This window comes from Myotis yumanensis, unplaced genomic scaffold (genome assembly GCF_028538775.1).
Source record: "Myotis yumanensis isolate MYYU_CA2020_CCGP unplaced genomic scaffold, mMyoYum1.0.hap1 SCAF_18, whole genome shotgun sequence".
NCBI classification, from domain to species: domain Eukaryota; kingdom Metazoa; phylum Chordata; class Mammalia; order Chiroptera; family Vespertilionidae; genus Myotis; species Myotis yumanensis.
In genome coordinates, this window is record NW_027223769.1 from 11,649,719 (window position 1) to 11,676,613 (window position 26,895).

Here is a 26,895-nt window from a genome sequence, read left to right on the forward strand (position 1 = left end):
GAAGAATCTTTCATTCACTCTGGAGATAAGACTATGGGTTTCAAACAAGGCTGGCTCCTTTAACAGTGCTGGAACAAGACCTGGAGGTGTCCCTAAAATCTTTCATTTTCTGGGCTGGTGCCATGGATGGGCCTGAACACTCATACCACCTCCAGAGCAAGCCCTACACAGAGGGAGCAAGCAGCTGGCTCCACTTCTCCCTGAAAATCTATCTTCTATATATATAAAAGGCTAATATGCAAAGTGTCCCCTCAGGAGTTCGACCACTCGCTATGACAAAGCGCTGACTACCAGAGGGCGGTGCGGAACGAAGGAAGGCCCCGGCTGGCAACTGGCAGCTGGGGAAGGGAGGCCCCAGCCAGCAGCCGGAAAGTCCCGATAGGCCCTGATTGCCGGCCAGGCCTAGGGACCCTACCCGTGCACGAATATAGGTGGTACTTGGATGTAAAATCATGCAGTTGGCATAAAATGAAGATCAGGGATCACTGTGTTATTGAGTCACTCTGCAGACCACTAAAGTCAAATATTAGTGAGCTGAACCTCAATTGGTTTCTCTCCCCTGACTTGGGGACCCAAACCAGAAAGTAATTGTTTTCAGACTTGGATGCAAAATTAAGTATCTATTTTAAGTTTGAAAAGAATGACTGAATTAACAATAAAAAGTTCATTAAAAGTTACATTTGGGCCTGCCGGCATAGCTCAGTGGTTGAGCACTGACCAATGAACCAGGAGGTCACGGTTCGGTTCAATTCCCAGTCATAGCACATGCCTGAGTTGCAGACTCAGTCCCCAGTGTGGGGTGTGCAGGAGGCAGCCAGTCAGTGATTCTCTCTCATCATTGATGTTTCTATCTCTCTTTCCCTCTCCCTTCCTTTCTGAAATCAATAGAAAATATATTTTAAATAAAAGTTCCATTTGGGAAAAATGTTCATATTATATTGGGGAAGGGTAGAGGGAAGAGGCAAATCAGGTATGCTCCCAAACGCTCAAGCACAGTCAATGTGGCAATGGGCCCACGCTGCAACAACAGCAGTCATCTCCAGGCCATCTTTTCTACCTTTTCTCTTTATTCTTCAGAAAGTTTTCCAAACTTTCTTAAATCATCATGGTTTACATTTATTACAGAAAACACCTCAAACATTATCTAAAAGTTTTCCATTTCTGCAAATAAAATCTTTTAATACCGTTAGCAAGTACATACTCTCAGGGATTTTACTAGTAATTGCTTTTAGTGACATGTTCTCATCTCTTATAGGAACCTCAAAGGAGAAGTGCCCCTGCCCACTGAACGAAGGCGCTAGAGTCTAAAGTAGCTCATACAGAACCCAATGCCACAAATATCAGTCCTCAACAGTATCTATACAAAACACCATTAGGGCCAGCAGAAGTTGTCCTGTACACAGTAGCAAATTAAACATGACCCAGTCAGTAAGGGTACAGTAACTAGAGAGCAGGGATTAGGCTGATGTGCCCTGGAAATCCTGGTGAGGCTGGCACCTCTGACCATGGAGTTCATGAGACAGGTCCCCAAACAGGTTTGCTCAGGCTGTGAAGTCATTCTGGTGCCCCAAGCTGATGGCAGAGAAGTAGGGCTGCTTTTGCTTTCTGAGAGTGCAAGACATTGGAAGCCGAAGCCCTTCTCTCACTGAATGACAGCACCCCAGAAGAGAGCCTGGAAAACTAGAGACAAACTACACCCAAATGGAAAACAACAGGCTTGCCATGCCACCCACCAAAGACGAAGATGTAGATGGGAAGAAAACCCAGCTGAATGGAAACAGCTGGTAAGGTAGGACCTCAGCCAGAAATACTGCCATCAAGAGCTAGTGGAATAGATTTGGAATTTGCATAACACTTCTAAACTGGAGGGTAGAGGGAGGAAGGGGAAAGATGGAGGGAGGAGGATGACTCTTCAGTAATCTCTGACGGAAGAAGTGCCCTTACCAGGCACAGGTATGACACAGTCTTATCTCCCAGGCACCCGATCCTTTGTTCAAGGCCATGGAGAGAGACTCCAAGGAGCAGAGGTCATCTGGTTCTATGACTGTCAAACAAAATGTCACAACAAGACACAGCAAAGGGGCCTTGAGTCAACTCAGGAGGAGCTCACATCTTAGATCACTGACAGGTGTTAGTGCCAATGATGCAAGGTGGCCATAGAGCATGTCTGGAAACTCCGATCTGGGCAACTGCCAGGTTTGGGGTCAAAGGTAAAAAAAGATAAAAAGAATGAAAGTTCATTTCTAAAATAAAAAAAGGATACACATCTAATATTTTAAAGAAAGGGAATTCGAAGTACACGGATTTTCTCTCAACTGAACTCACACTCAGTTTGGAGAAGCTCGGAATACTTTTCATGGCAGCTCCTCTGTGCTATTTCATCCAGGAACTTTTGTGGAACATTACAATGCTCACCTTCCTTAACACTGAGCAGAACTGGCCACGGAAGTCCCCAGGTGCACTCAGGGGCCACCACACCCCTTTCCTGGACTATCCCGGGGGCCCCTCCTGCCTGGCCTCCAAGTGCACACTGCCTTTGAATCCCTTCCTGCCCTATGCCACACAAGGCAGGAGGCTCCTAGTCCCAGCTCACCTGGGTGGATGCTTGCCAGCAGAAGAAACCCAATCCCTCCCTCCCTCTGGAATGCCCACCTCGAGTAAAGTCCCGTGCATTCCCCTCCAAGGACTATCATTACTTTTTATGATCCACCCAGCTGGCTGTAACCCCTCCTCCAACCTCTACCATGCTGCGTGGCACTCTCTTACGGACCTACACACAAGTAAGAATGTGATCTAACTTGTATTTCCTATTCCCATTTCTCAACTGTGTCTCTCACAGGAATGAGCAGAAGGCCTGTAGCACATGCCAACACATGCTGAATCAACAAGGCCAGAGCAAATCCCAGAACTCTGACAGGGTGGCTGTGATGGAGTAGGGCTTTCCAATGACAGTCCTTCCAAGGGAAGGTGGGAATAAGTTTTCCCTGGCGGGGAGGGTTGGGGGGGTGGGGGGGTGGGGAGACGACGACGACGACGACACTTGGGGATAAAAGACCTATCACTTTAATCCTTAGATTTTGAAAACATATTTAAACTTAACCATAAGCAGGTAAACCTGAGAGAGGTAAAATGTAACTACTAACAACTTACCTTTTAAATTCTGAGTGAACAGAAAAAATAAATCTGTACTATTTCAAGTGGTGGGCAGATATCATTAAGACTTCCTGTTTCCAAAGTGAGGGCTTGTCATTTGAATACATTTTATGAATTTCCAAGACTATGAACACTGGCTTAGGTTTCATGTCATTTCTCCACATCCCATCATCCTTGGTCCCCACAATGAATACACAGCTATGACTATAAACAGAGTAAGGTTCACACAGGCTTAACAATGCTTCTTTCTAATTCAGGATTGTATTTGTATTCATCTGTACTTATCTAAATCCTACCCATTCAGATGTCTATATGAATGCATGAGAGACAACTATTTATCTTTTCATCTTTATCAGTCGGGCAAGTTCTGGATAATTCAGTCTGTAAGGAGTCAAGAAATTAAACAGGATACACTTTTTTCTCAGCCCAGCCGGTGTTTCCTGCACCAGTGAGACAGACTGAATCCAGACCAAGTGACCAGAGCGCCCCACCTCTGCTGATGGAAGTTGATGCTGGGATGGAGGCCCATAGAAGAAGCATAAGTGAAAGTTTGGGGGAGGAAAAGAAGGGAACAACCCAGGTCAGAAATGGGGGATAGATGAGGGGAGAGGGGAGAGAACAGACCTACCTAATTTGGTGAAAAAAGCTGTCTCTGATTTTAGGTAGAACTCACTTAATCAAGCTTCCTGAGTCCCGACCTACTAGCTCAGAAGGACCAAAAATAGAAATATAAAAATCAAGCTTTTCTGTTCAAATAAATATACAAAATTCCAAGATAATTTAAAGAGTGATTACTAGATAAGTATCACATGATCTCACTCATTTGTGGAATATAATGAACATAAATTGATGAGCAAAAATAGATCCAGAGACAGAAGCATTTAACAGACCGTCCAACCTCAGAGGGAAGGCAGGGGAAGGTGGGAGGGGAGAATAAGAGATCAACCAAAGGACAAGCATGCATGCATATAAGCATCCTATCTAATAATAGACAAACATGGTAATTGACCGTATCTTCACTACACCTCCCATTGGCTAATCAGCATGATATGCAAATTAACCACCAACAAAGATGGCGGCTAATTTGCATACTGCAGGCAGGGTGGGACAGTGGATAATGTCTTAGCCTGCTGATGGCAGCGTCTGGGTTCAATTCTGACCAAGGGCATGTACCTAGGTTGCAGGTTCCTCCCTGGCCGGGGCCCAGGTCAGGGCTCATGCAGGAGGCAACCAATCAAAGTGTTCCTCTCACTTTGATGTTTCTCGCTGTCTTTCCCTTTCTCTTCCACATTCTCTAAAAATCAATGGAAACATATCCTCAGGTGAGGATAAAAAAAAAAATAATCAAGAAATCATTATTATATGAAAGACACATCTTGAAAATGCCTAAAGAAAGTTGTCATTTTTTCATGGTGAAGGGACGGGAGTCCGTGTTGATGAAAACACCTTGGTGGCTGCAGTGACTGGCAGTGGCTACAGCAACGTGGTGATGGGGCGGTGCCTTCCCCTGATCAGCCTGGTCACCTCCCACAAAGGGAGGCCAGACTGCGGGTTAGGCCCTATCCCCAAGGGGAGCAGGGAGTGGGCCTAAGCCATCACTAGGACATCCCCTGAGGGCTCCCAGTATGTGAGAGGGGGCAGGCTGGGCTGAGGCACATCCCTCACCAGTGCACGAATTTCATGCACCAGGCCCCTAGTCCTATCTAATAATAGACAAACATGGTAATTGACCATACCTTCGATATGCCTCCCATTGGCTAATCAGCATGATATGCAAATTAACCGCCAACAAAGATGGCGGCTAATTTGCATACTGCAGGCAGGGCGGGACAGCACCATCCCACCTGCACCGCCACCATCCGGGCGTGCTATCTGCGACCTGGGGCTACGGGCATCCCGTGTGTGACCTGACCCAGGACGGCGGGGCGGGACAGCATGGCTCCTCTGTCACCCCAGCTTCCTCATCACAGTTCCCTTGGGGGCCTAAGCCTTTAGTAGGACATCCCCTGAGGGCTCCCTGGTTGCCAGAAGGATGTCTGACTGCAAGCTTAGGCCTGATCCCCCAGGGAGTGGTCCTAAGTCGACAGGTGGACATCCCCCAAGGGGTCCTGGACTGCAAATGGGCGCAGGCCGGGCTGAAGGACCCCTCCCCACGAGTGCACAAATTTTTGTGCACCGGGCCTCTAGTAACCAATAAACACAGACAGTAGTGGGGTAAGCACATGTGCTGGGGCGTGGGAGTGGCCAGGGAGAGGTCAATGAGGGAAAAAGGAGACATATGTAATACTTTAAACAATAAAGAATTTAAATTTTAAAAAAAAGTGATTATTGTAACAGAAAGATTCATCAAAGCAGCCTTTTAAAGAATGAACTCTCTCAGTGTATCTAAAATATGTGATTTACCCTGAAAGTTCTGTAAGCACATTACTTTGCCCAATGTTAGGAAAGCATGAAAAAATATAACAAATTTAGCCCCGGCAGGGTGGCTCGGTTGGTTGGAGTGTCATCCTATACACAAAAATGGTTGCAGGTTCGATTCCCAGTTGGGACACATACTGGATTGTGGGTTCAATCCCTGGTCGGGGTGCATATGAGAGGCAGAGAGGCAACTGATGGATGTTTCTCTCACATCGATGTTTCTCTGGCCCCCCCTCCCCCGTCTTCTTTAAAATCAGTAGACATATCCTTGGTGAGGATTAGAAAAACACACACAACTAATTTAGGGAGGCCAACTCATTGCAATTCAGATAAAAAATAAAAACTTATCACAACTAAGTATCCTGCTGTAGCCATAAATAACTCTAAAATGATAGACTACAGTCCTAACATTTACTTTCAGAAACACAACTATATACAGGAAAGGAGCTTGTTTAATGAGAAGATCAAGAAGAAGGAATGACAGCCTAGCCAGTGTGGCCCAGTGGCTGAGTGTCAACCTATGAACCAGGAGGTTACAGTTCGATTCCTAGCCAGGGCACATGCCCAGGTTGTGGGCTCGATCCCCAGTGGGGGGCGTGCAGGAGGCAGCCAATCAATGATTCTCTCTCATCATTGATGTTTCTATCTCTCCTTCTCCCTTCCTCTCTGAAATTAATATATATATACACATATATCCTATCTAATAATAGAGAAACATGGTAATTAACAGTAACTTCGCTACCCTTCCCATTGGCTGATCAGCGAGATATGCAAATTAACTGCCAACCAAGATGGCGGCTGGCAGCCAGGCAGCTGAAGCGAACAGGAGGCTTGCTTGCTCCAGTGATGGAGGAAGCCAAGGTTCCCCGCCTGTTGCGGCCCAGCTCTGAGCTCCGGATGCAACAATGTTGCAATTATAGAAGCTAAACAAACCCCAGGTACCTGCTTTCAGCCGCCAGCGGGCTCAGAGCTGGAGCCGGCTCTCAGCTCCAGTGACAGCTATAGAAGGTAAATAAACCCCAGAATAAAAAAAAAAAAAAAGAAAAAAAGGAGAGGCTGGGAGCTTCAGTCACCCGCCAGCCTGAAAACGGCCCTCAGCCCCTTACCCAGACTGGCCAGGCACTCCAGTGGGGACCCCCACCCTGAAGGGGGTGTGACCAGCTGCAAACAGCCATCATCCCCTCATCTAGGCTGGCCAGGCACCCAAGTGGGACTCCCACCCTGATCCAGATCACCCTTCAGGGCAAACCAGCCGGCCCCCACCCGTGCACCAGGCCTCTATCTTATATAGTAAAAGGGTAATATGCAAACTGACCCTAACAGCAGAAGGACTGGGATTGACTGGTCACTATGACACACACTGACCACCAGGGGGCAGACGCTCAATGCAGGAGCTCCCCTCTGGTGGTCAGGGCGCTCTCACATGGGAGGAGCTCTGCTCAGCCACAACTGCCAGTACAGCGGTGGTGATGGGAGCCTCTCCTGCCTCCTCAGCAGCGCTAAGGATGTCCGACTGCAGTTTAGGCCTGCTCCCCGCTGGCAAGTGGACATCCCCCGAGGGCTGCCAGGCTGCCAGAGGGATGTCTGATTGCCATCTTAGGCCCAATCCCCCGGGGAGCGGGCCTAAGCCAGCAGGTGGTCATTCCCTGAGGGGTCCCAGACTGCGAGAGGGCACAGGCCGGGCTGAGGGACCCACCCCCCCTGCCCCCCGAGTGCACAAATTTTTGTGCACCGGGCCTCTAGTATGTGTGTATATATATATATATATGTGTGTGTGTGTGTGTGTGTGTGTGTGTGTGCGTGTGCATGTGTGTACGTGGACAACTCAATAGCAAAATGCCAAATAGTGAGATTTAAAAATGGGCAAAGTTTCCGAATAGACATTTTCTCAGAGGGGACATACAATCAACAGATACATGAAAAAATATTCTACATCACTAATCATCATAGAAATGCAAGTCAAAACCACATTAAGTTATCTCCTTACACCTGTTAGAATGATTATTATCCAAAACAAGCAAGCAAACAAACAACCCAACAAACAAAAAGCCCAAACAAATCCAAGAAATAAGGGTTGATGAGGATCTAGAGAATGGGGAACCTTGCACTGCTGGTGGGAATGTAAATTGGTGCAGCCACCATGAAAAACAGTATGTAGAGTCCTCAAGAAATTAAAAACAGAACTACCATATGATCTAGCAATCCAATTCCATTTCTGGGTATATATCCAAAGGAAATGAAATAACTCTAGAGGTATATGCACTCCCATATTCACTATAGTATTATTCAGAATAGCCAAGACATGGAAATAACCAATGTCCACAAACAGATGAATGGATTAAAAAAAAGTGGTAAATATATTCAATGGAATATTATTCAACCATGAAAAAGAACATCACACCATTTGGGACTACATGAATTGACCTTGCGGGCATTATGCTAACTGAAATAAGCCAGATAAAGACTCTGTTCTGATTGTATATTTTCATATTGGAATCTAAAAACTCATAGAAACAGAGAGAAGAATGGTGGCTGCCATGTACTAGGGCAGTGGTTCTCAACCTGTGGGTCGCAACCCCTTTGGCGGTCGAACCACAGGGGTCACCTAAGACCATCCTGCCTATCAGATATTTACATTACGATTCATAACAGTAGCAACATTACAGTTATGAAGTAGCAATGAAAATAATTTTATGGTTGGGTCACAACATGAGGAACTGTATTTAAAGGGCCAGAAGGTTGAGAACCAGTGCTAGGGGGTGGGGGAAATGTTGGTCAAATTATATAAATTTTCAGTTATAAAGTAAGTTCTGGGATCTAACATATAGCATGGTGACTGGAGTTAACAATATATATATTTTTAAATATATTTTATTGATTTCTTTACAGAGAGGAAGGGAGAGGGACAGAGAGTTAGAAACATCGATGAGAGAGAAACATCAATCAGCTGCCTCCTGCACATCCCCTACTGGGGATGTGTCTGCAACCAAGATACATGCCCTTGACCGGAATCGAACCTGGGACCTTTCAGTCCGCAGGCCGATGCTCTATCCACTGAGCGAAACTGGCTAGGGCTGGAGTTAACAATATTGTATTGTGTATATAAGTTGCTAAAAGAGTAGACCTTAAATCTTATCACCACACATGCAAAAAAGGTAATTATGTGAGATGATGCTGGTGTTAACTAACCTTAGTGTGCTAATCATTCACAACATAAATGTGTCAAATCATCACATTATACACCTTAAATTAACAATGTTATATGTCAATTGTAACTAAATAAAGCTGGAAAAAATAAGAGGCCTCCCCTTAAAAAGAAAAAAAGAAAATAAACTTCATCACAAAGGTGAAACGACAAACCACAGAATTGGAGTATGGATTTGCAAATTAGATATCTGATAAGGGACTTGTATTTAGAATCTATAAAGAGCTTTTAAGACTATCAAATTTAAAAATGGGCAAAGGATCTGAATAGATATTTTCCCAAAGGAGATATATATGTATGTCCAATAAGCACATGAAAAGATACTCAACCTCCTTAGTTATCAGAGAAAAAGCAAATTAAAACTACAATGAGATAGCATTTCATACCCATTAGGATGCCTATAATAAAAAGGATACATAACAAGTATTGGCAAGGATGAGGAAAAAATTGGAACCCTCAGACATTTCTGGTGGGAATGTAAAATGTTACAGCTACTTTGGAAAAGTCTAGAGTGCCTCAAAAGGTTAAAGATAGTTACCACATGACCCAGCAATTCCAATCCTAGGTTTTCACCCAAGAGAAATGAAAAACATGTTCACACATAAAGCTGTACACGAATGTTCGTATTCATGACAGCTAAAAGGGAGAAACAACCCAAATGTTCAACGAATAGTTAAACAAAAGATCATATATTTTGACCAAAGGACCAGTGCACAAAAATTCGTGCACTCAGGGTGGTGGTGGTGGTGGTGATGGTGGGTGTGCCCCTCAGCTCGGCCTGCGCCTTCTCGCAGTCCAGGACCCCTCTGGGGATGTCCACCTGCCAGCTTAGTCCCGTTCCCCTAAGGGATCGAGCCTAAGCTGGCAGTGAGACATCCCTCTGGCAGCCTGAGAGCCCTCGGGGGATGTCCGACTGATGGCTTAGGCCGGCTCTGCCTCGGAGGCGGGAGAGGCTCCCGCCACTGCCACTGCTGCGCTGGCCAGCCATGAATCGGCTTCTGGCTGAGCGACACTCCCCTGTGTTGAGTGTCTGCCCCCTGGTGGTCAGTGTGCGTCATAGCGACCGGTTGTTCTGCTGTTAGGGTCAATTTGCATATTACCCTTTTATTATATAGGATTCCATTTATATGAAATGTCCACGATAAGCAAATCCAGAGACAGAAAGTGGATTAGTGGTTGCCAGGAGCCAGATGGGTGTTTGGGGAAAATGTGGAGTAATTACTAATGGGTACAAGGTTTCTTTCTGCGGGACAAAGGTGTTTTAAAATTGTGGTGATAGCACCACAAGTCCATGAATGTTCTATAATCAAATGAATTTGTACATTTTAAATGGGTGTATTGTATTGTCTGAGAATTATATCCAATAAAGCTGTAAAAAGCACACACTAAATTTCATCTAATTCTTTGATTTTCTAGAGAGGACCACCTTTCCTGCTCCAGTATTTAAATATGTTTAAAAAGAAAAATAAGCTGTGCGAAGCCAAAGCCTGCCTTGCCCTTTGGGCCTTTACTGTGGAGCATGTCCTCACTGCCCACCACAGCAGCCCAACTGGCAGCTCTCATGGGGCAGCATGGAACCTGCCACACAGAGAACAAATTAAGTGGAGAGGCCAGTTGTCCACCTGGAGACTCAAGGTCCTGCATTCTAGTTGCTAGAGCACCACACTGTGGCCAGCAACAAACATGCACAACCTAATTTCTTCTCCCAAGCCCCAGATGAACTGGGAATACAGGACTTTACTGATTTAGGAAAATAATAGTGTGGTGCACACAGTGCATGCTTCACAACACACATGTTACATGATGAGGCAGCAACTACTAATCAAAACACATTAACATTTCTTCAGCAACTTACTTTGGGACTGCAGGGAAAGGGCTGTGGGAAGCAGGCAGGGCCAAGACAGTGGAGCTGCAGGCCCTTCCTCCGGGGCCCCACAACCCAGCAAGGAGCCCAGTGCTGGGTGGCCTACCTTGGTGGCTGTGGGGAGCGGGGCTTTGGCTTCTCCTTTTCCTTCTCCCGCTCTTTCTCTCTGTCTCGGTCTCTGTGCTGTCTGTCCTTCTCGTCCCGTTTGGCTCGCTCTCGCTCCCACTCCTCTTTCCTCCGCTGCCGCTCCTTGTCACGCTCCCGCTCTCGCTCACGCTCCCGCTCCCGCTGCCGGCGCTCTCGTTCTCGGTCTCGCTCGCGCTCCCGTTCGCGCTCTCGCTGTCTGTTCTCTCGCTCTCTTTCCCTTTCCCGTTCCTTTGTTGAAAAGCCAAACACACAAACACACGCCAGCTGCGATTGAAACACTTATAATGGAAAGTACAAAGAAAATGCAGAAGAGCAAGTGAATGAAGATTAGGGAACAATCTCTGGTGGTAATTTTGTATGGTTTCTCCTTAAAACACAATGTTAAAGAATGGATTAGATGCTAACTTAGGGTGCAACACAACCTAAGAGTGAACTCTTCCAACCACTAATTCTAACCTAATTAGCATCCAAGGGCTGGTGTGAGTTCTAGCTGCCAGCATATGAGCCAGTGGGCCTTCCTGGCCTCAGCTCTTCACATGTAGGGTGGAGACAACCAAGACTTTGCACAGGCTCAGGCCTGGGCATCCAAAGCACTGTGCTCAGTGGTGTCTGAAACAGAGAGTGCACCTCAAAATGGTGGCTCTTGTTTTTCTAAGCATAATCCTTAAACATCTTTTTCAACGATTACTCTGTTCTCATTCATATATTTGCTCTAATATTCAAAATTAAAAGTGAATAATGCCCAGATCACAGCACACTGGCAGGTTTTGAGCTTTAGGTGGCTGGGAAGAAGTGAAGTGCACTCCTGACCTTCCTGCTGGCCCACCGTGGGGCACAGTGGGGGGAACGTGGTAGAAAGGGACTCCAGCAGGTCCCTGCTATATTCCAAGGCAGCCCTGCCTGGCACGAGGCACCGCACCCCTATAGCCCAACCCCAGTGAGGAATCTGCTCTACTGGGTAGAGGGGTATGGATGGTCAACCAGGGTCTTGTCTCTCCATAAGCTCGCCATTTGATGGGTTCCCAGGGAAGTCACCTTCCTTTGGTCCTAAAAACGCATGACTATCACATAAATCTTAGCATAAAAACTACTAAACTGCTTCTAACTGATCTCTTTCTAGTAGCAGCTTTTCATATCACCCTAATTCAACTTAAAGGCTGAAGCACATATATTCACAAATACAGATAGTCCTCGGGTTATGTCGGACTTGACGTATGTCATTTCGTGGTTACGTTGCCATCTCCCATTTATTTAAAAAAAAAAAAAAGTTGCCCTAACTGATTTGGCTCAGTGGATAGAGCATCAGCCTGTGGACTCAAGGGTCCCAGGTTTGATTCTGATCAAGGACCTGTACCTGGTTGCAGGCACATCCCCAGTAGGGAGTGTGCAGGAGGCAGCTGATCAATGTTTCTCTCTCATCGATGTTTCTAACTCTCTATCCCTCTCCCTTCCTCTCTGTAAAAAATCAATAAAATATATTTTAAATAAATAAATAAATAAATAAAAAGACAAAAAGGCCCCTACCCTCCTGCATTAAAAAAAAAAAGTTGTTATTTTGACATGTGTGCTTTATGTTTTTTATTACTTATTTACCACAAGTAAAGGTCAGGAATTGTTATCTTTTAAATTTTTTTTATTATTTCACTTCACTACTGCTGTGTATGTGCTCCATGTGAGTGACGTAGGTACTTATGTAAGTGGGTTCTGACTTAGGCACAAATTGTGTTACGTCGCACCATAGGAATGGATCTCTGACGTAACCCGAGGACCTACTGTATACACTAAACTCTCAAGAGAAGTACTATTATAGACCAGTTCTCTGTTAGACGACATGGTTGGTAGAGGCCCAAAGGAATGTACTGAATTGGTTAAGCATAACAATTATAAATGATATTACTAAGGAGCCTGCAAAAGTAATATGCTTAAGAGGGTGGAACACCCTGCAACTTGTATCAATACCCCAGTCACCAAGTGTAATTTAAAAAAAAGGAAAGAACATAGATAAACCGAAGAAAGTCTCTGTTCAAATCACCACATATTTAATATGTGGATCTGCATTAGTTCTTCAGTCAATGGGCTGGAATTAGTACACTGTGCTGACATAATTAAGCGCACATGAAGTCCTAGAAATAAAAAAAGTGGGCAATTTGAACAAATCAATCAGTGAAGTTCAGAACTGCAAATCTAAGTCCTACTTACCCGGTAATTCTGGTACGGTTCTGTTTCTGTATATTGCACCCTGAAATTCTCATATTGCCCACCACGCCAGAACCGGTCTATTTCATAATCATAATAAGGATCTGCATAAGGCTCAAGTCTGAAAACAAAAACAAAAAAAGTAAATCTTTTCACTTAAAAATAGTATTGTAAACATACTACATAAAAATGTTAATGCCCTGACTGGTTTGGCTCAGTGGATAGAGCGTCGGCCTGCGGACTGAAGGGTCCCAGGTTCGATTCCGGTCAAGGGCATGTACCTTGGTTGCGGGCACATCCCCAGTAGGGAGTGTGCAGGAGGCAGCTGATCGATGTTTCTCTCTCATCGATGTTTCTAACTCTCTATCCCTCTCCCTTCCTCTCTGTAAAAAATCAATAAAATATATTAAAAAAAAATGTTAACAAAAATAATCCAATACTACGTTAAGAAAATAATATAGCATGACTACATGGGATTTATTCCAGGAATGCAAGGTTGAGTCAATATTAGGAAATTTATGAGTAAACCTCATATGATAATACACCTAAAGAGAAAATTAAAAGGATTCCATCTACAGATGAAGATAATGTCTGTGATGAAAATTCAATACCTCTTCCTGATGAAAATACTCAAGAAAATAGGAAATAATGCTTTCTTAATATATTCTAGAAGAAAGCCAGCATCTTACTTCAGGGGAACAGGAGAGAAATTTTTTAAGATTGGACAAGGCAAGGAGGCCTGCTGCTTCCTTAATGATCCACCATTGTGATGAAGGCACTGCCAATGCTGGCAGATTGAGAAAAATTAACATATAGAAACCAAAGGCCTGGGGCAGGGAGGGCTAGAGGGGGTCAATGGGGGTAAAAGGGGACATAATACTTTCAATAATAAAGATTAAAAAGAAAAAAGAAACCAACGCCTTCATATACACAAATAATAACTAGTTAGGAGACAGAGGGTAGAGAAAACTTCATTTTAGCAAGAAAGAAAAAAAATACTTAGGAACAGCCCTAGCCAGTTTTGCTCAGTGGATAGAGCATCAGCCTGAAGAGTCCCGGTTTCAATTCCAGTCAAGGGCACATGCCCGGATTGCAGGCTCAATCCCCAGTAGGGGTCGTGCAAGAGGCAGCCGATCAATGATTCTCTCTTGTTATTGATGTTTCTATCTCTCTCCTTTCCCTTCCTCTCTGAAATCAATTAAAATATATTTAAAAAAAAATACTTAGTAACAAAAACATTTGACCAGAAATATGCAGAACCTACTTGAGGAAACCTTTCAAAACACTCTTGAAAGACACAAAAGTCATGGCCATCTTTAGGCATCTTCATGGCCTTCCACTGGCTGCTTTCTAGGAAATCTCTCCTCTGGTGTTTCCAGTGCCCCTGGCAGAGATAATCCAAGGCTGCCTCTGCCAAATGACACAGTTCTTTTTCATCCCAAACAGTCAAACATCTTTCTAACAACCTAACCTCACACCACTCAGATGATATTTTTTAAAATGTATTTTTATTGATTTCAGAGAGGGAGGGGGAAAGAGAGAGAATCATTGATTGGCTGCTTTCTGCACGCCCCCCCACTGGGGATCGAGCCCACAATCTGGGCATGTGCCCCTGACCGGAATCGAACCTGGGACCCTTCAGACTGATGCTCTATCCACTGAACCAAACCAGCTAGGGCCACTCATATAATATTTAATGACAACCATCAATAACTGCAGCACCACATTTGCTACCCAGAAAGGAGAGAATACAGTCCCTGAGGCACAGACTTTTCCTGTGTCCTTAAAAATACAAAACCAACACAATACATAGCCGATGAAGACCTCAGAAAACACTTTTCCAAAAAGGCGTGATGGTATATGCACTCTCCAAGGAGGGAGTGTGGACAAGTTTGTTTTGGGGAAACTAAGCAAAATGAAAATGGCCCCTCTCCTGCAGGATTTCTCAGTTTTAGTGTTCCTTGAACTAAATAAAGGGCTTGTGGCATTGCCTCAGAACCAAGCCTGGGCTGCCCACCAGCTCACAGAGCCTGGATCTGTAGGAGTCCATAAAATGTTGTCATGAACTCAACCTGGCAATGACTGCCTCCTCAGACAATCTCAAAGGATGAGTGCTGGCAAGGTTGCATTCTTAGGCCCTGGGCGTGTGGCCTGTCTAGCTCGTCCCAGACTAACCCCCTGAACTTGTCTTCAAGGCCCCCTTTTCTCTGACTTCCCAGTGAGCCAAAGCAACCTAGCCTAGGCTCTCCTGTTGCTTCTTCTATGCCCTTCCTTATTTCACTGTCCTAAATGTATTTTTGCTGCAGGTAATAAATTCTTGCTTGCTGTTCTACAAAAATAATAAAAATAAAAATAGAAAAGCATTATTTTTACTAAGTGATCTTGCTAAGTAAATTCTTTATTTTTAAATACATTTTTTATTGATTTCAGAGAAGAAGGGTGAGAGAGAGAAACATCAATGATGAGAGAGAATCACTGATCGGCTGCCTCCGGCAGACTCCTCACTGGGGCATGTGCCCTGATCAGGAATCAAACCAAGACCTTCTGGTTCATAGGTCAGTGCTCAACCACTGAGCCATGTCGGCCAGACAGTAAATTCTTTCTAATTCCAAAAGCAAGTAAAAAAACAAAACAAAAACAAAACAAACAAAAAAAAAACAAGCAAAAAATAATAATTTTCCCATCCTCTACCATCTCAGAATACTTCCTCAGGAGTTCTTGACCGGGCAGCTTTCCCATGGGTACTACAACCAAGTACCTAGCTCCACATGACCAGAACTAACCACAGTAACTAGGTTCCATGTGACAACTATTCAGAGTTTTTCTATCCCTACAACTCAGCATCAGGTCTGACAGCTGATGTCTCTGAATTGAAATCAGTGGTTCTCACATTTCACTGGGCACCAGAATCACTAAGGGGGTTTGCTAAAAACAGCCATTTGAGTTCCACCCTCTCTAGAACTTCTGATAGGGCAACTCTGAGAGAATGCATTTCCAACAAGCTCCCAGATGTTGCTGCTATTGGTCCAGATACCACTCTCGGAGAGCCACAGCTTTCAGGCCTTTTACCACCTTTCCCCACTTGGGCTGTAACCTTGATCACAGGGCCTGCTGTGTCACTGGGTAAATTCTGTTTTAACAGCCCCCTTACTCCCCACCATGGCAGCCACTTCCTGCAGTTGCTACCTCTTTCTGCTTCTGCAGTCACCTAGAAGCATGTCTTTATGTTAAATGCTCTCCATTAAAATAGCCAGGTGGTTTCTGTTGGTGAACCCTGGCTAACACAGCCCTTTCACTGACTGCCATCAGAATCAGCTGGGGCACTTTCCTACCTGACACACTTCAGGACCCTGATCCTAGAGGTCTGGACCAGGTCTGGGTGTGGGGCCTGGAACGTGCATGTCACAGCAAATGTTGAACAAACAAACAAAACACAAGTAAAAACCTGGCTCTAAGGGCCCGTTTTCAGAAGCTTCAGAGTCTGAGAGTCCTGCAGCATCAACCTTTCCTGTCAGAGAAGGCAGGTAGCAAACACGGGGCAGGATTAGAGCACAGCTGCTTGTGCAGCAGAGGCCACCACAGAACCAGACGTGCCAGATTGCTCCCCATCAGGTACATTTCCTGGGCCCATGCTCTAGCCAGGACGGGAAACAGAGTGTTAAGGGTGGACCATGTGGTTCTAAAGCTTCTCTCACCACTCACAAGCACCACACTCAGAGCAGATCTGTATAACTAGCTCCTGTAACTCCCACGAACATCCCCCAGCCAAGGGCAGTGTCAACACCTACACTTACACTAGAAAAAGGTGAGGCCTTAAGACCTGTGGCAATATGCCCCAGGCAGCAAATGCAATTCTCACTCAGACACTCCTGTCTGTGACCTAACACTTTCCCCACACACAATTAGGAAACAAAATCTTAACTACTCTTTAAACCAGCGGTCACCAACCTTTCAGACCTCATGGACCACCAGTTGGCAACCACTGCTCCTTAAACCAGTGGTCGCCAACCTTTCGGACCTCGCGGACCACCAGTTGGCGAACGTTGCTTTAAACCTCTACCCCAGTGGTCGGCAAACTGCGGCTCGTGAGCCACATGCGGCTCTTTGGCCCCTTGAGTGTGGCTCTTCCACAAAATACCGACTTCTGCGCATGGGCCACGAAATTTCAATCGCACTGTACATGTGCGCCCGCACATGGTATTTTGTGGAAGAGCCACACTCAAGGGGCCAAAGAGCTGCATGTGGCTCACGAGTCGCAGTTTGCCGACCACGGCTCTACCCCTTCTACCCCTGAGCTATTAGCTACCACAACAGGCGTGGACACTAGAGCATTCTCCCCTCTCCTCTATGCACCTAGAAAGCCCAAGGGAGCATAACCCGGGGACAGAGGACCTTGAGACAGCCTAGTGCAGAGGTTCTCCACCTGTGGGTCGAGACCCCTTTGGCGGTCGAACAATCCTTTCACAGGGGTCGCCTAAGACCATCCTGCATATCAGATATTTACATTACAATTCATAACAGTAGCAACATTACAGTTATGAAGTAGCAACGAAAATAATTTTATGGTTGGGTCACAACATGAGGAACTGTATTTAAAGGGCCAGAAGGTTGAGAACCACTGGCCTAGTGGGTCCGGGTCAACATGACTGAATCTGGCAACACCAGCACTGTATGTGTTCCTTTTTTCTGCACCTTTTACTGTCATTTCTGCCAAAAGTCAGCAACTATGACTTTCCAGTAGCAAACGTAAATGAATAAAGTGTTGTTACAAGACTAAGATGGGTGTTAAAGTCAGTTCAGATCACTGGCTGCTCAGGAGAAACCTGGCCTGTTTTTGTTCCCTTAGAGGTGAGCGCAACCAACCTGGGCTTTCCCTGGAAGCAGAAGCACTGGGGAAAAGTGCTGTACTTATCATGTTACACAATTTCTAAAGATTTGACAATTTTCAACCACATGTACTTCCTTTATAATTATTTTTTAAAAGACCAGTAATAAAATATCTGGTAGAACAAACAACAAAGACAGCATTTACAACGAAAAAGGTCACACCTCCCACGCTCCTGGATTTTAGTGACAAATTTCATAGGTTTTCCTGGTTCCTGCCTGAGTAACTTGGGAAGAGGTGAGGAAAAGACTTATGGGACTCTAAGAACGGTTGTTAACTCTCAGAACTTGTAGGAGCCCAAATGGGCATGAGCCCTCCCAGTCACATGGCCCCGACACAAAACTAAAACATTTCCTTCATGGAAGCAAAATACTGAGGAAAGTCAATTGCAAAACATCTGAAATTATCTCAGGGATGGCATTCTCAGTCCAGGGAGAGTGGATAGGCACCTGCCCCCACAGGCCTTGGGGAACCTACATGTTGCTGCTCTCCAGGACCCAAGCCCCACACAGTTGGGGACAACTTAATTCTCTTTCAAAGGGGAATGAAAAGGCAAACCATTCCTTACGTTGTGTCTCTGACATCTCTTGTAATCCGATAATTCCAATCTCGGAAAACTTCATTTTCTTTGTCAAACTCCCGTTCATCCTCACCAATGGTCACAGTAAACCTTTTCTCTTCAAAATCAGGCTCCTGTTCTTTTCGAATGGTTGCTTTTTTTAAAACCTACCGTTGTGAGAAGAAGCCAACACCAGTTACTGTTAGGAAAAACAAAGGGAAGCCTGTCTCGATTTGACCCACGGAGGCTTGGCCAGTGCCGCTTGAGCAGCATGGCTGAGTGCTCAGTGGGCAAGGTGTGCCTCAGCTCTGTCCCCGGGCAGACGAAGGAGCCCAGGTACCTTTCTGCAGGACTGGAGTGCCCTGTCCCTGCACAGAGCTGCATCTGGCAGTCAGGACAGGCCACTAAGCAGTACCACAGAGCTTACTCATATCTCGGGAAGGGTGATGAAGATGGTTGCTTCCTAATAATAGTCCTGGCGTTGAACCAGGGAGACCCAGATATTCATCAATGATGAAGACTGAGTGTGGAGAGGAAAGTAAGTCTGCTCATGGCAGAAAAGGCACAAGGAGACATTCAAGTCTCAGAGGAAAGGAGGGGCAGTGAAGTATGTGCTATGGGAGGGAGAATGGTTTTGGTTTAGTCTGTCATTTCATTGAAGAGAAACCAACTTAAGGGGCTCAGAAAGCAGCCTGAACATTCAGGGCCAAAGTGTGACCTGGGTTAAAGGTGTGGGAAGAGGGGAGGCCCAAGTTGACATCCTGGCTTGAGAGAGAGGATGGTTTCTCCAGAAGACTGGCCATTTGGGGGTAGCAGTATGTGATGACTCTGGGTGATCAGGGCTGTAGCACCAGCTGGTGTTGTCCAATGCTGCCAAGCCACATAAAGACAGGAGACTGTGCTCTAGGCTGGGACTCCCTGGCCTTCTGGGCTTGGTCACGACCTAGCATGTCTCAGACAGATAGTTAGAAATCATTTTCCATTCTCTAGCTCTTCAAAGAAGTCATAGAAATATACCCCGCACTTCACAGGCTCTACTGAGTTTTTGATCACTGTTTCTGGATCAAGGAAATGCTATTTTGCCCACAGACCACCACTAGTATTTTTCTTCTCAGGTTTCCTGCCAAATTCTGTTACCTCCTTTGCATGCCGAAGTCCTCGTTCCCAGGCACTCTCTGTGGGGGGTTCTGGAGGGGGTGGAGGCAAAATTTCATCAACTACTGGCCCACCCTATTAAAAAATGAGAAGAAAAAAGTTGAGAAAGCAAGCAAAACTTTAAAATCTATAAAGAAATGAGAGCAAAAACACCTGGGAGCATCTGGAAGGCAGCTCTGTGACTGACATCACAAAAATGCCTTTACCCAAGGTGTAGGAATGTGCCTTAAGCTGGAGGGTCACAAACAGCTTAGATGTCGGTTTGCTAGCAATTAAAAAAAGAGGTGTTGCCCTGGCCAGTTTTACTCAGTGGTTACAGCTTCGGCCTGCGGACCAAAGGGTCACGGGTTCAAATCCTGGTCAAAGGCATGTACCTCGGTTGCAGGTTTCTCAGCCCCAGTAGGGGTGTGTGCAGGAGGCAACCAATAGATGTTTCTTTCTCTCCCTCCCCCCTCCTCCCTCCCTTCCACTCTCTCTAGTATTCAATGGAAAAAAGATCCTCAGATGAGGATTGAAAATTAAAAAAAAAAAAAGTGTTCACGCACCCAAGGGTTGGCAGGCATCAGTGGGTGAGGTCCGAGAGGTGGGGCACCGTTAGGCGGGAAAGGTTCGGCTTTGGTGATTAGGGAGTAGTTGCCCTTGTCGTTGACTCCAGGGTGTATAAACCTACAATTCATTCCCCAGGTACAGTTCCCTAAGGAAACAAAAGTTAGGTCAGAATGTGTCTACAAGAGCCCATGTGCATGAGGCCAGCTTCCTGTCTGCTTTGCTTAGGTTTTCCCGAGGGCCTGTGACATGCCAGACAGTTTGCTGAGCACACTCATATGTTATTGGTGTCACCCTCCACCCTGTAAGGTGCATGAACCTGAATACAGACAGGCCAGAGCCAATCACCTGCAGTACAAGTGTGTGTGTGCCTGAGCCCCTCACCCCACTTGCATACACACCCAGATCCTTGGCAGGCAGGCTTGAATAGTCACAGACCAGACCCTCAGCTGGGGAGTAAGCAGTAGTTCCTAAAGGGCTTCTGAAGGGGACTGGTCATGTATTAGAGGAAACAGCCCCTGTTCCAAGGTCATCATATGAATAGTTAATTTTCCCCTCAAAACAGAAAAGTCCAAGAGCTTTCCAGACAGTTAGAGGCGGCCCCTGCTCTGTGGATTTATTGCTCAGAGACACTACACCCCCAGTGAGGGTCACAGGTGCATATAAAGAACCAAGATCCTGACTCAAACCCACTCATACTGAAACAGAAACCGAGAAGCATAAAAACGAACAGAATTCTCCAAGCTTGTCCCCTGGTGGTCTTTACCAGTTCTGTAAATTTGCATTTTTCCTATCAAAAGCCTCACAAACCATTTCAGTATATTTCTGGTACTTAAAACACATAAACAATGATAATATATTAGGTGTTTATACTTCACACAAAAAAAGTCATCTTTTAATATTATTCAGTGATGAGACCATCAGGATTATTCAAGGAAACCACTTACCTTTCAGCACAGGAGGGAAGAAGTCAAAGTTTTAAATCTAATCAGTGAGTAAATCACTTTCAAAAATTTAATTTTTTTAAAGTAGGCAACATGTACACAGGCTTAAAAATATGGTACACAATATCTTAGTTTTAAAAAAACATTTTCAATGAGTTAACACGTAGTTAAATTTTAAACTATTTAAAAATATATATTCACTTCTAACATGATATTCCATTTGAACATTTTTGTCAACAAAACGATTTTCCTTGTGCAATGTAAATTAAAGAGAAATAATAATTTGGTATTTGGGAAAAAGCTAAATTTTACCTTTTAAACATTATGAATTCTTAATCTTGTATTAAAACCAACTTAATATACTAATCTAAATTAAATATGAAATAAAGCATGCTTAAAATTGCTTCTCTGGGAATGCAAAAATGACATTAATTTTTAAAATTCCTAAAAGTGTTTGAGAAATCACATTTAAGTCAGAGGGGAGATACTATACTACAGGGGGTTCAAAATCCCCGAGTCTCAGGAGGGTTAAAGAAACACGATGCAGTCACATATCTAAATAAAAAATCTCAAAACACTATCAAGTTCATCGTTTGACTCTTACAAAACTCATATTGCATTTCATATTGAAGTTAAAAAAGTAAAAGCTCACTGTAGAAAATTTGCAAGTACATAAAGTATGAATATAAACAACTTTCCCGTAATTTTTAAACCTAATATATATCTGGATGATAGATAAATGGGTATTTGTTATATTGCTCTTTTATAAATAATTTCAAAACAAAACATTACCCACAAGCTAGCACACTGACAAAAAGGATATTGTATCACTCATATTGGAAAGGGGAGAAAAGAGGAACAAGGTAGATTAGAAGAAACACATGAGGAAAGTAAGGGGCAAGAGCAGGGACATGTGCCCCTCTGAGACACTGGTGAGTGACAGAAGCCCAACCCCTTAAAGCCCCCTGTTCCTAGGTTTGCTAAGATCCTTGTTGAGTGTATGTCTGGACCCCTGGCCACCAAAGAGAAGCCAAAAAGAAAGCAGTCAGAATAGTGCAACCCCATTAGCCCTTTTAAATTAAAATTTTGTGTAAAAAATGTCTGGAAGTATACACCCCAAACTATTGGTACTGTGGAAGGAGAAAGACTTTTATTATTTTACTAGAGGCCCAATGCACAAAATTCGTAAGGGGCTTGGTCCCCGCCACTCTCAGCCCCCACGTACCGAGGCCTCGCCCCTACCTGTGGCACCGGCCACCTCTGCCTCTGCCCTCGCAGCTCCCGCTTCGTCCGTCCGTCCGTCCATCTGAAAGGTTGTCGGGAAGGACCTCCGGTCTAATTAGCATATTATGCTTTTATTATATAGGATTGCCTTGACTTTCATTAGCATATATTACTTTCGTAATTTAAAAAAGCTATTGGGAAAAACAAAAACAAAACAAAAGCTACTGGGGAAAAAAATTCTTCAAGAAATGGAAGCAAAATTCGATCTTCTGGTTTTAAAATCGTATAGTGGTCTGCTTCTGAATGAAACTTCACAAACACAGAAGTTATGTGGATTATGATTCTGACTGGATGAATGAATAGGCTCACAATTATATAAGGATACGAATATGAGCCAGAAGAGAACAGAAGAAATGGAAACAGCTGTGGCAGGCAGTTCAGTAGGACAAGTTTCTTTTTTAAAAAAAATTTTTTTTTCATTGATTTCAGAGAGGAAGGGAGAGAGATAGAGAGATAGAAACATCAATGAAAAGAGAGAATCATTGATTGGCTGCCTCCTGCACGCCCCCTACTGGAGGACGGGGGGGGGGGGGGGCGGGGGTGATGAGCCCGCAACCCGGGCATGTGAACCCGGGCATGTGCCCTTGGCCAGAATTGAACCTGGGACCCTTTAGTCCGCAAGCTGATGCTCTATCCACTGAGCCAAACCGGCTACAGTGGTTGGCAAACTGTGGCTTGGGAGCCACATGCGGCTCTTTGGTCCTTTGAGTGTGGCTCTTCCACAAAATACCGGACTTCTGCGCATGGGCCATGAAGTTTCTGTGCGTGCCCACATGTGGTATTTTGTGGAAGAGCCACACTCAAGAGGCCAAAGAGCCGCATGTGGCTCGCAAGCCGCAGTTTGCCGACCACTGGGTTAGGGTGACAAGTTTCTTCATCTTGAAACAGGGTTTCAAAGGCAATGATAGTGTTCTACTTAACTGGATGGTGGGCACATTAATTGTTTTACTCATTTATTATTTTCTATGCCTGTATAATAAACATTATAGTATATTTTATATGAAATATTTCATAATTCAATGAAATAAAAGGAATTCATTTAAACAAAAAATTTCTCTAAAAGGTATTCAGTGAAGTCTCTATGCCTCCAGCCCCTCCACAGAGGCAATTATCAATTTATTGAGGAACCAATCAATCAATCAAATCAGTGTAGCCATCCCTATTTTCTCCTGGTTATATTATACACTTTGTGTTGAACCCTGCTTTTCTTTTTTTTTTTTTACTATATATCTACAAAAAAAGGAACCTGCAGGTTCAACAGCAATAAACCCAAACTCTTATCAGTGAAACAGACAATATATGCAGGAAACCTAATGGGCCGCATTAGAAATCAAGGAAACTAGCTTGACACAGGACAGGAAATGAATTCCACATCTCCCATGCCAGCAACCCACTGGTCAATGTCAGAAGCAGTAAGCACGCTGTGTCTATGGGCATATGTTTGAGCATGTGTGTGTGGGAGGTCCAGAAACACTGCTGGATTTTAAAATTGCTGATTGTTGGTTCCACTGATCAGCACAGTGTAGTGCTGATTACTGTTTTGGGCTGTGCTGTCACTGTATACGCATGTATCCTACTAGAACAGTTGAAATAATTTTACAGTATCTATTTTCCATACAAAGTACTGCTAGAATTTTAAACGAAAACTTATTTCTAAATAAGATATAGTGGTCTTATTTAAATATTCCTCACTCCAATTTCCTGTTAGTCTAAATAACTCAGAATAGATAATAAATAATCAGATTGCGAAAATAAAGCAGTTTAAAGTACTTAAGTCTAATAATTAAACATCAAGAACACACCTAAGCTCTACAAATGCGTATTCTAACAGGCACAAATCCAAAGAACCATTGCATAAAAGATTGCAATGATATAACCCCAAGAACTCCTGTATCCTTTCCTTTCCCCTGTCACAGAGAACTGTCAGAAGTAGGTAGACATCAACAGTCACATCCAGCAGTATTCTGAGATATTTTAACTTCTTTAAGAAATAAATTCATTATGGTAGCTAAAAAAATTAAAATAATTTCTGGACTGCTTCTTTATAAATAACAGTCTTAAAACCAACAGTCCTCTAACTTTTTAGTCTTAGGACCCCAAAGAGCCTTTGTTTGAATGGATTAAACTGATATTTTAACTGTACAGGTTAAATTGATATTTACTGTAATTAAAACTGAGAAAATTTAAAGACCTAATATATAATACTGGAGGCCTGGTGCACGACATTTACGGGGAGTGGGCCTAAGCTGGCAGGTGGACATCTCCCGAGGGTTCCTTAGCACTGCTGCAGAGGTGGGAGAGGCTCCTGCCACTACTGCTGCGCTGAGCGGCACTCCCCCTGTGGCAGTGCGCTAACCACCAGGGGGCAGCTCCTGCGTTGAGCGCCTGCCCTGTGGTGGTTAGTGGTGGTCAATTTGTATATTAGCCTTTTATTATATAGGATGTTTTATGAAGAGCAGAAAATACTTAGTGATATGAGTAGCATTATTTTCCTTTTTGCAAATCTCTTTAATGCTGACACAGAAAGATAGCTGGGTTCTCATGTCTGCTTTTGCAATCAATTTGCTGTGCCATGTTGTTTTGATTGAAAATCCAGCCGCAGGCAGAGATGTAGCTGGTCAAGGAAGGTGCATTTTAATAGCTTTATCATGTACTCTTAGATGTTCTTTGAAGCTACAGCAAACTCAACAAGTGAATGCTTCTTCAGTTAGCCACAATGTGGGATCTGTAACCTTATAGCTAAACTTTTATGACTGTGTTTCACTGCAGTCCACTAGTCTATCTTGAACTGTGAATGGATCTTCTACCTAGGTATGATTTTGTAACAACACCCAGTGGAAGTCTGGAAAAGTTCATTGAAAATAAAAAAGCTGTCAAGCTCACAGGGGAGATTTTGGCTCTCCATAATTCTAATTTTCACTTGAGAGCTCGAATTTTACCATTAGCAACAGTTATTGTCAGCTGTTCTCCTTGAAGCAGCAGTCTCATTGGCGAGTCTTTGAGAAGACTTGGTTCTGCACCACCTTGGTATGTCGCGGTCCGTCCTGCAAGTGAACACGCGCTCCATGGGAAGAGCGGCTGGCTCAGCTCACAGTGCAAACCTCGAACGTGCCCTCATGGAGATGACCTTTGCACTTCAGTGAGCAGCAGAGGGGCTCCATATGCACTTCCAATTTTGTCATACTGAATATAATAAAGACATATGCTAAGGGCTCTTATAGGGGTTATGAAATATTCTAAAACTGGATTGTGGTGATGGCTGCACAACTTGGTATATTTAATTTAAAAACCACTGAATTGTACACTTGAAACAGGCATATTTTATGGTATGTAAATTATGCCTTGTTGAAATTGTGTTTGTTTTTTTTTTAAAGACCTACACTCAAGTGTAAAACAATTATAATTTTTACTGCTCTATCACAGACATCATTAATTACAATTGGCATTATTTAACTGTGAGTGAATGATGGTCAATGCCTGACTATAAATACAGACTTAATAATAGGAAAATTCAAATAAAAACCACAACGAGGTGAAGAGATACCATCCTCACATCCATTAGCATGGTTAGTATAAAATAAATCAGAAAATAACTAATATTGGTGAGGATGTGAGAAACTGGAATCCTTGTGTACTGTTGGGAATGTAAAATGGTACAGCTGCCGTAGAAAACAGTATTGCAGGTCCAGAAAAAATTAAAAACAGAACTACCAAATGATCCAGCAATCTCTGTGTATATATTCAAAAGATGTGAGCAGAGTCTTAAAAAATATATTTGTACCCCTATGTTCATAGCAGTATTATTCACAATTGCTGAAAGATGGAAGCAATTCAAGTGTCCATCGACAGATGAATGGATAAACAAAATGTAGTCTATATACACATTCAGCCTTAAAAAGGAAATTGTGACACATGCAACAACATGGATAAACCTTGAGGACATTATACTAAATGAAATAAGGTAGTCACAAAAAGACAAATATTGTATAATTCCACTTACATTAGCACCCAGAATAGTCAAACTCATACAAACCAAAGTAGACTGAGGGAAGCGAAGAATGAGTTAGTGTTTAATGGGAACAGAATTTTAGTTTTATAAGATTAAGAGTTCTGGAGACGGATAGTGGTGATGGCCACAATATGAATGTACTCAATGTCACTAAATTGTACACTTAAAAATGGTTGAGCCCTAGCTGGTTCGGCTCAGTGGAAAAAGCGTCAGCCTGCAGACCAAAGGATCTCATGTTCGATTCTGGTCAAGGGCATATACCCTGGTTACAGGCTCCTTCCCGGCCCAGGCCCTGGTCTGGGTGCGTGCAGTAGGCAACCAATTGATGTATTTCTCTCACATCGATGTTTCTCTCTCTTTCCCTCTCCCACTTTCTCTAAAAGATCAATGGACCCTCAAAAGAAAAAAAAAGATCAATGGAAAAATATCCTCCGGTGAGGATTAACAACAACAATAAAAGTGGAGATGGTAAATTTTATATTATGAATATTTTACCACAATTAACAAAAAGAGAACAGGAAGCAGCTGAG

General features: G+C 43.9%; 1 protein-coding gene across 6 annotated transcripts in view; it reads right to left on the reverse strand.

The window, feature by feature from the left end:
* The window catches only part of ZC3H18 (zinc finger CCCH-type containing 18), a 67,544-nt gene that overhangs the window by 18,100 nt on the left and 22,549 nt on the right, over positions 1-26,895 (reverse strand). For 5 of the 6 annotated variants that reach the window (XM_070398944.1, XM_070398941.1, XM_070398940.1 and 2 more), the window contains 5 exons: positions 20,128-20,276; positions 19,565-19,657; positions 18,437-18,594; positions 12,987-13,104; positions 10,747-11,015 (listed from right to left, as the gene is read on the reverse strand). In XM_070398944.1, the coding sequence (XP_070255045.1) occupies positions 10,747-11,015; positions 12,987-13,104; positions 18,437-18,594; positions 19,565-19,657; positions 20,128-20,276 (787 nt within the window). The remainder of the gene's footprint in view (positions 1-10,746; positions 11,016-12,986; positions 13,105-18,436; positions 18,595-19,564; positions 19,658-20,127; positions 20,277-26,895) is intronic. The other variant, XM_070398945.1, reaches the window with a different exon arrangement.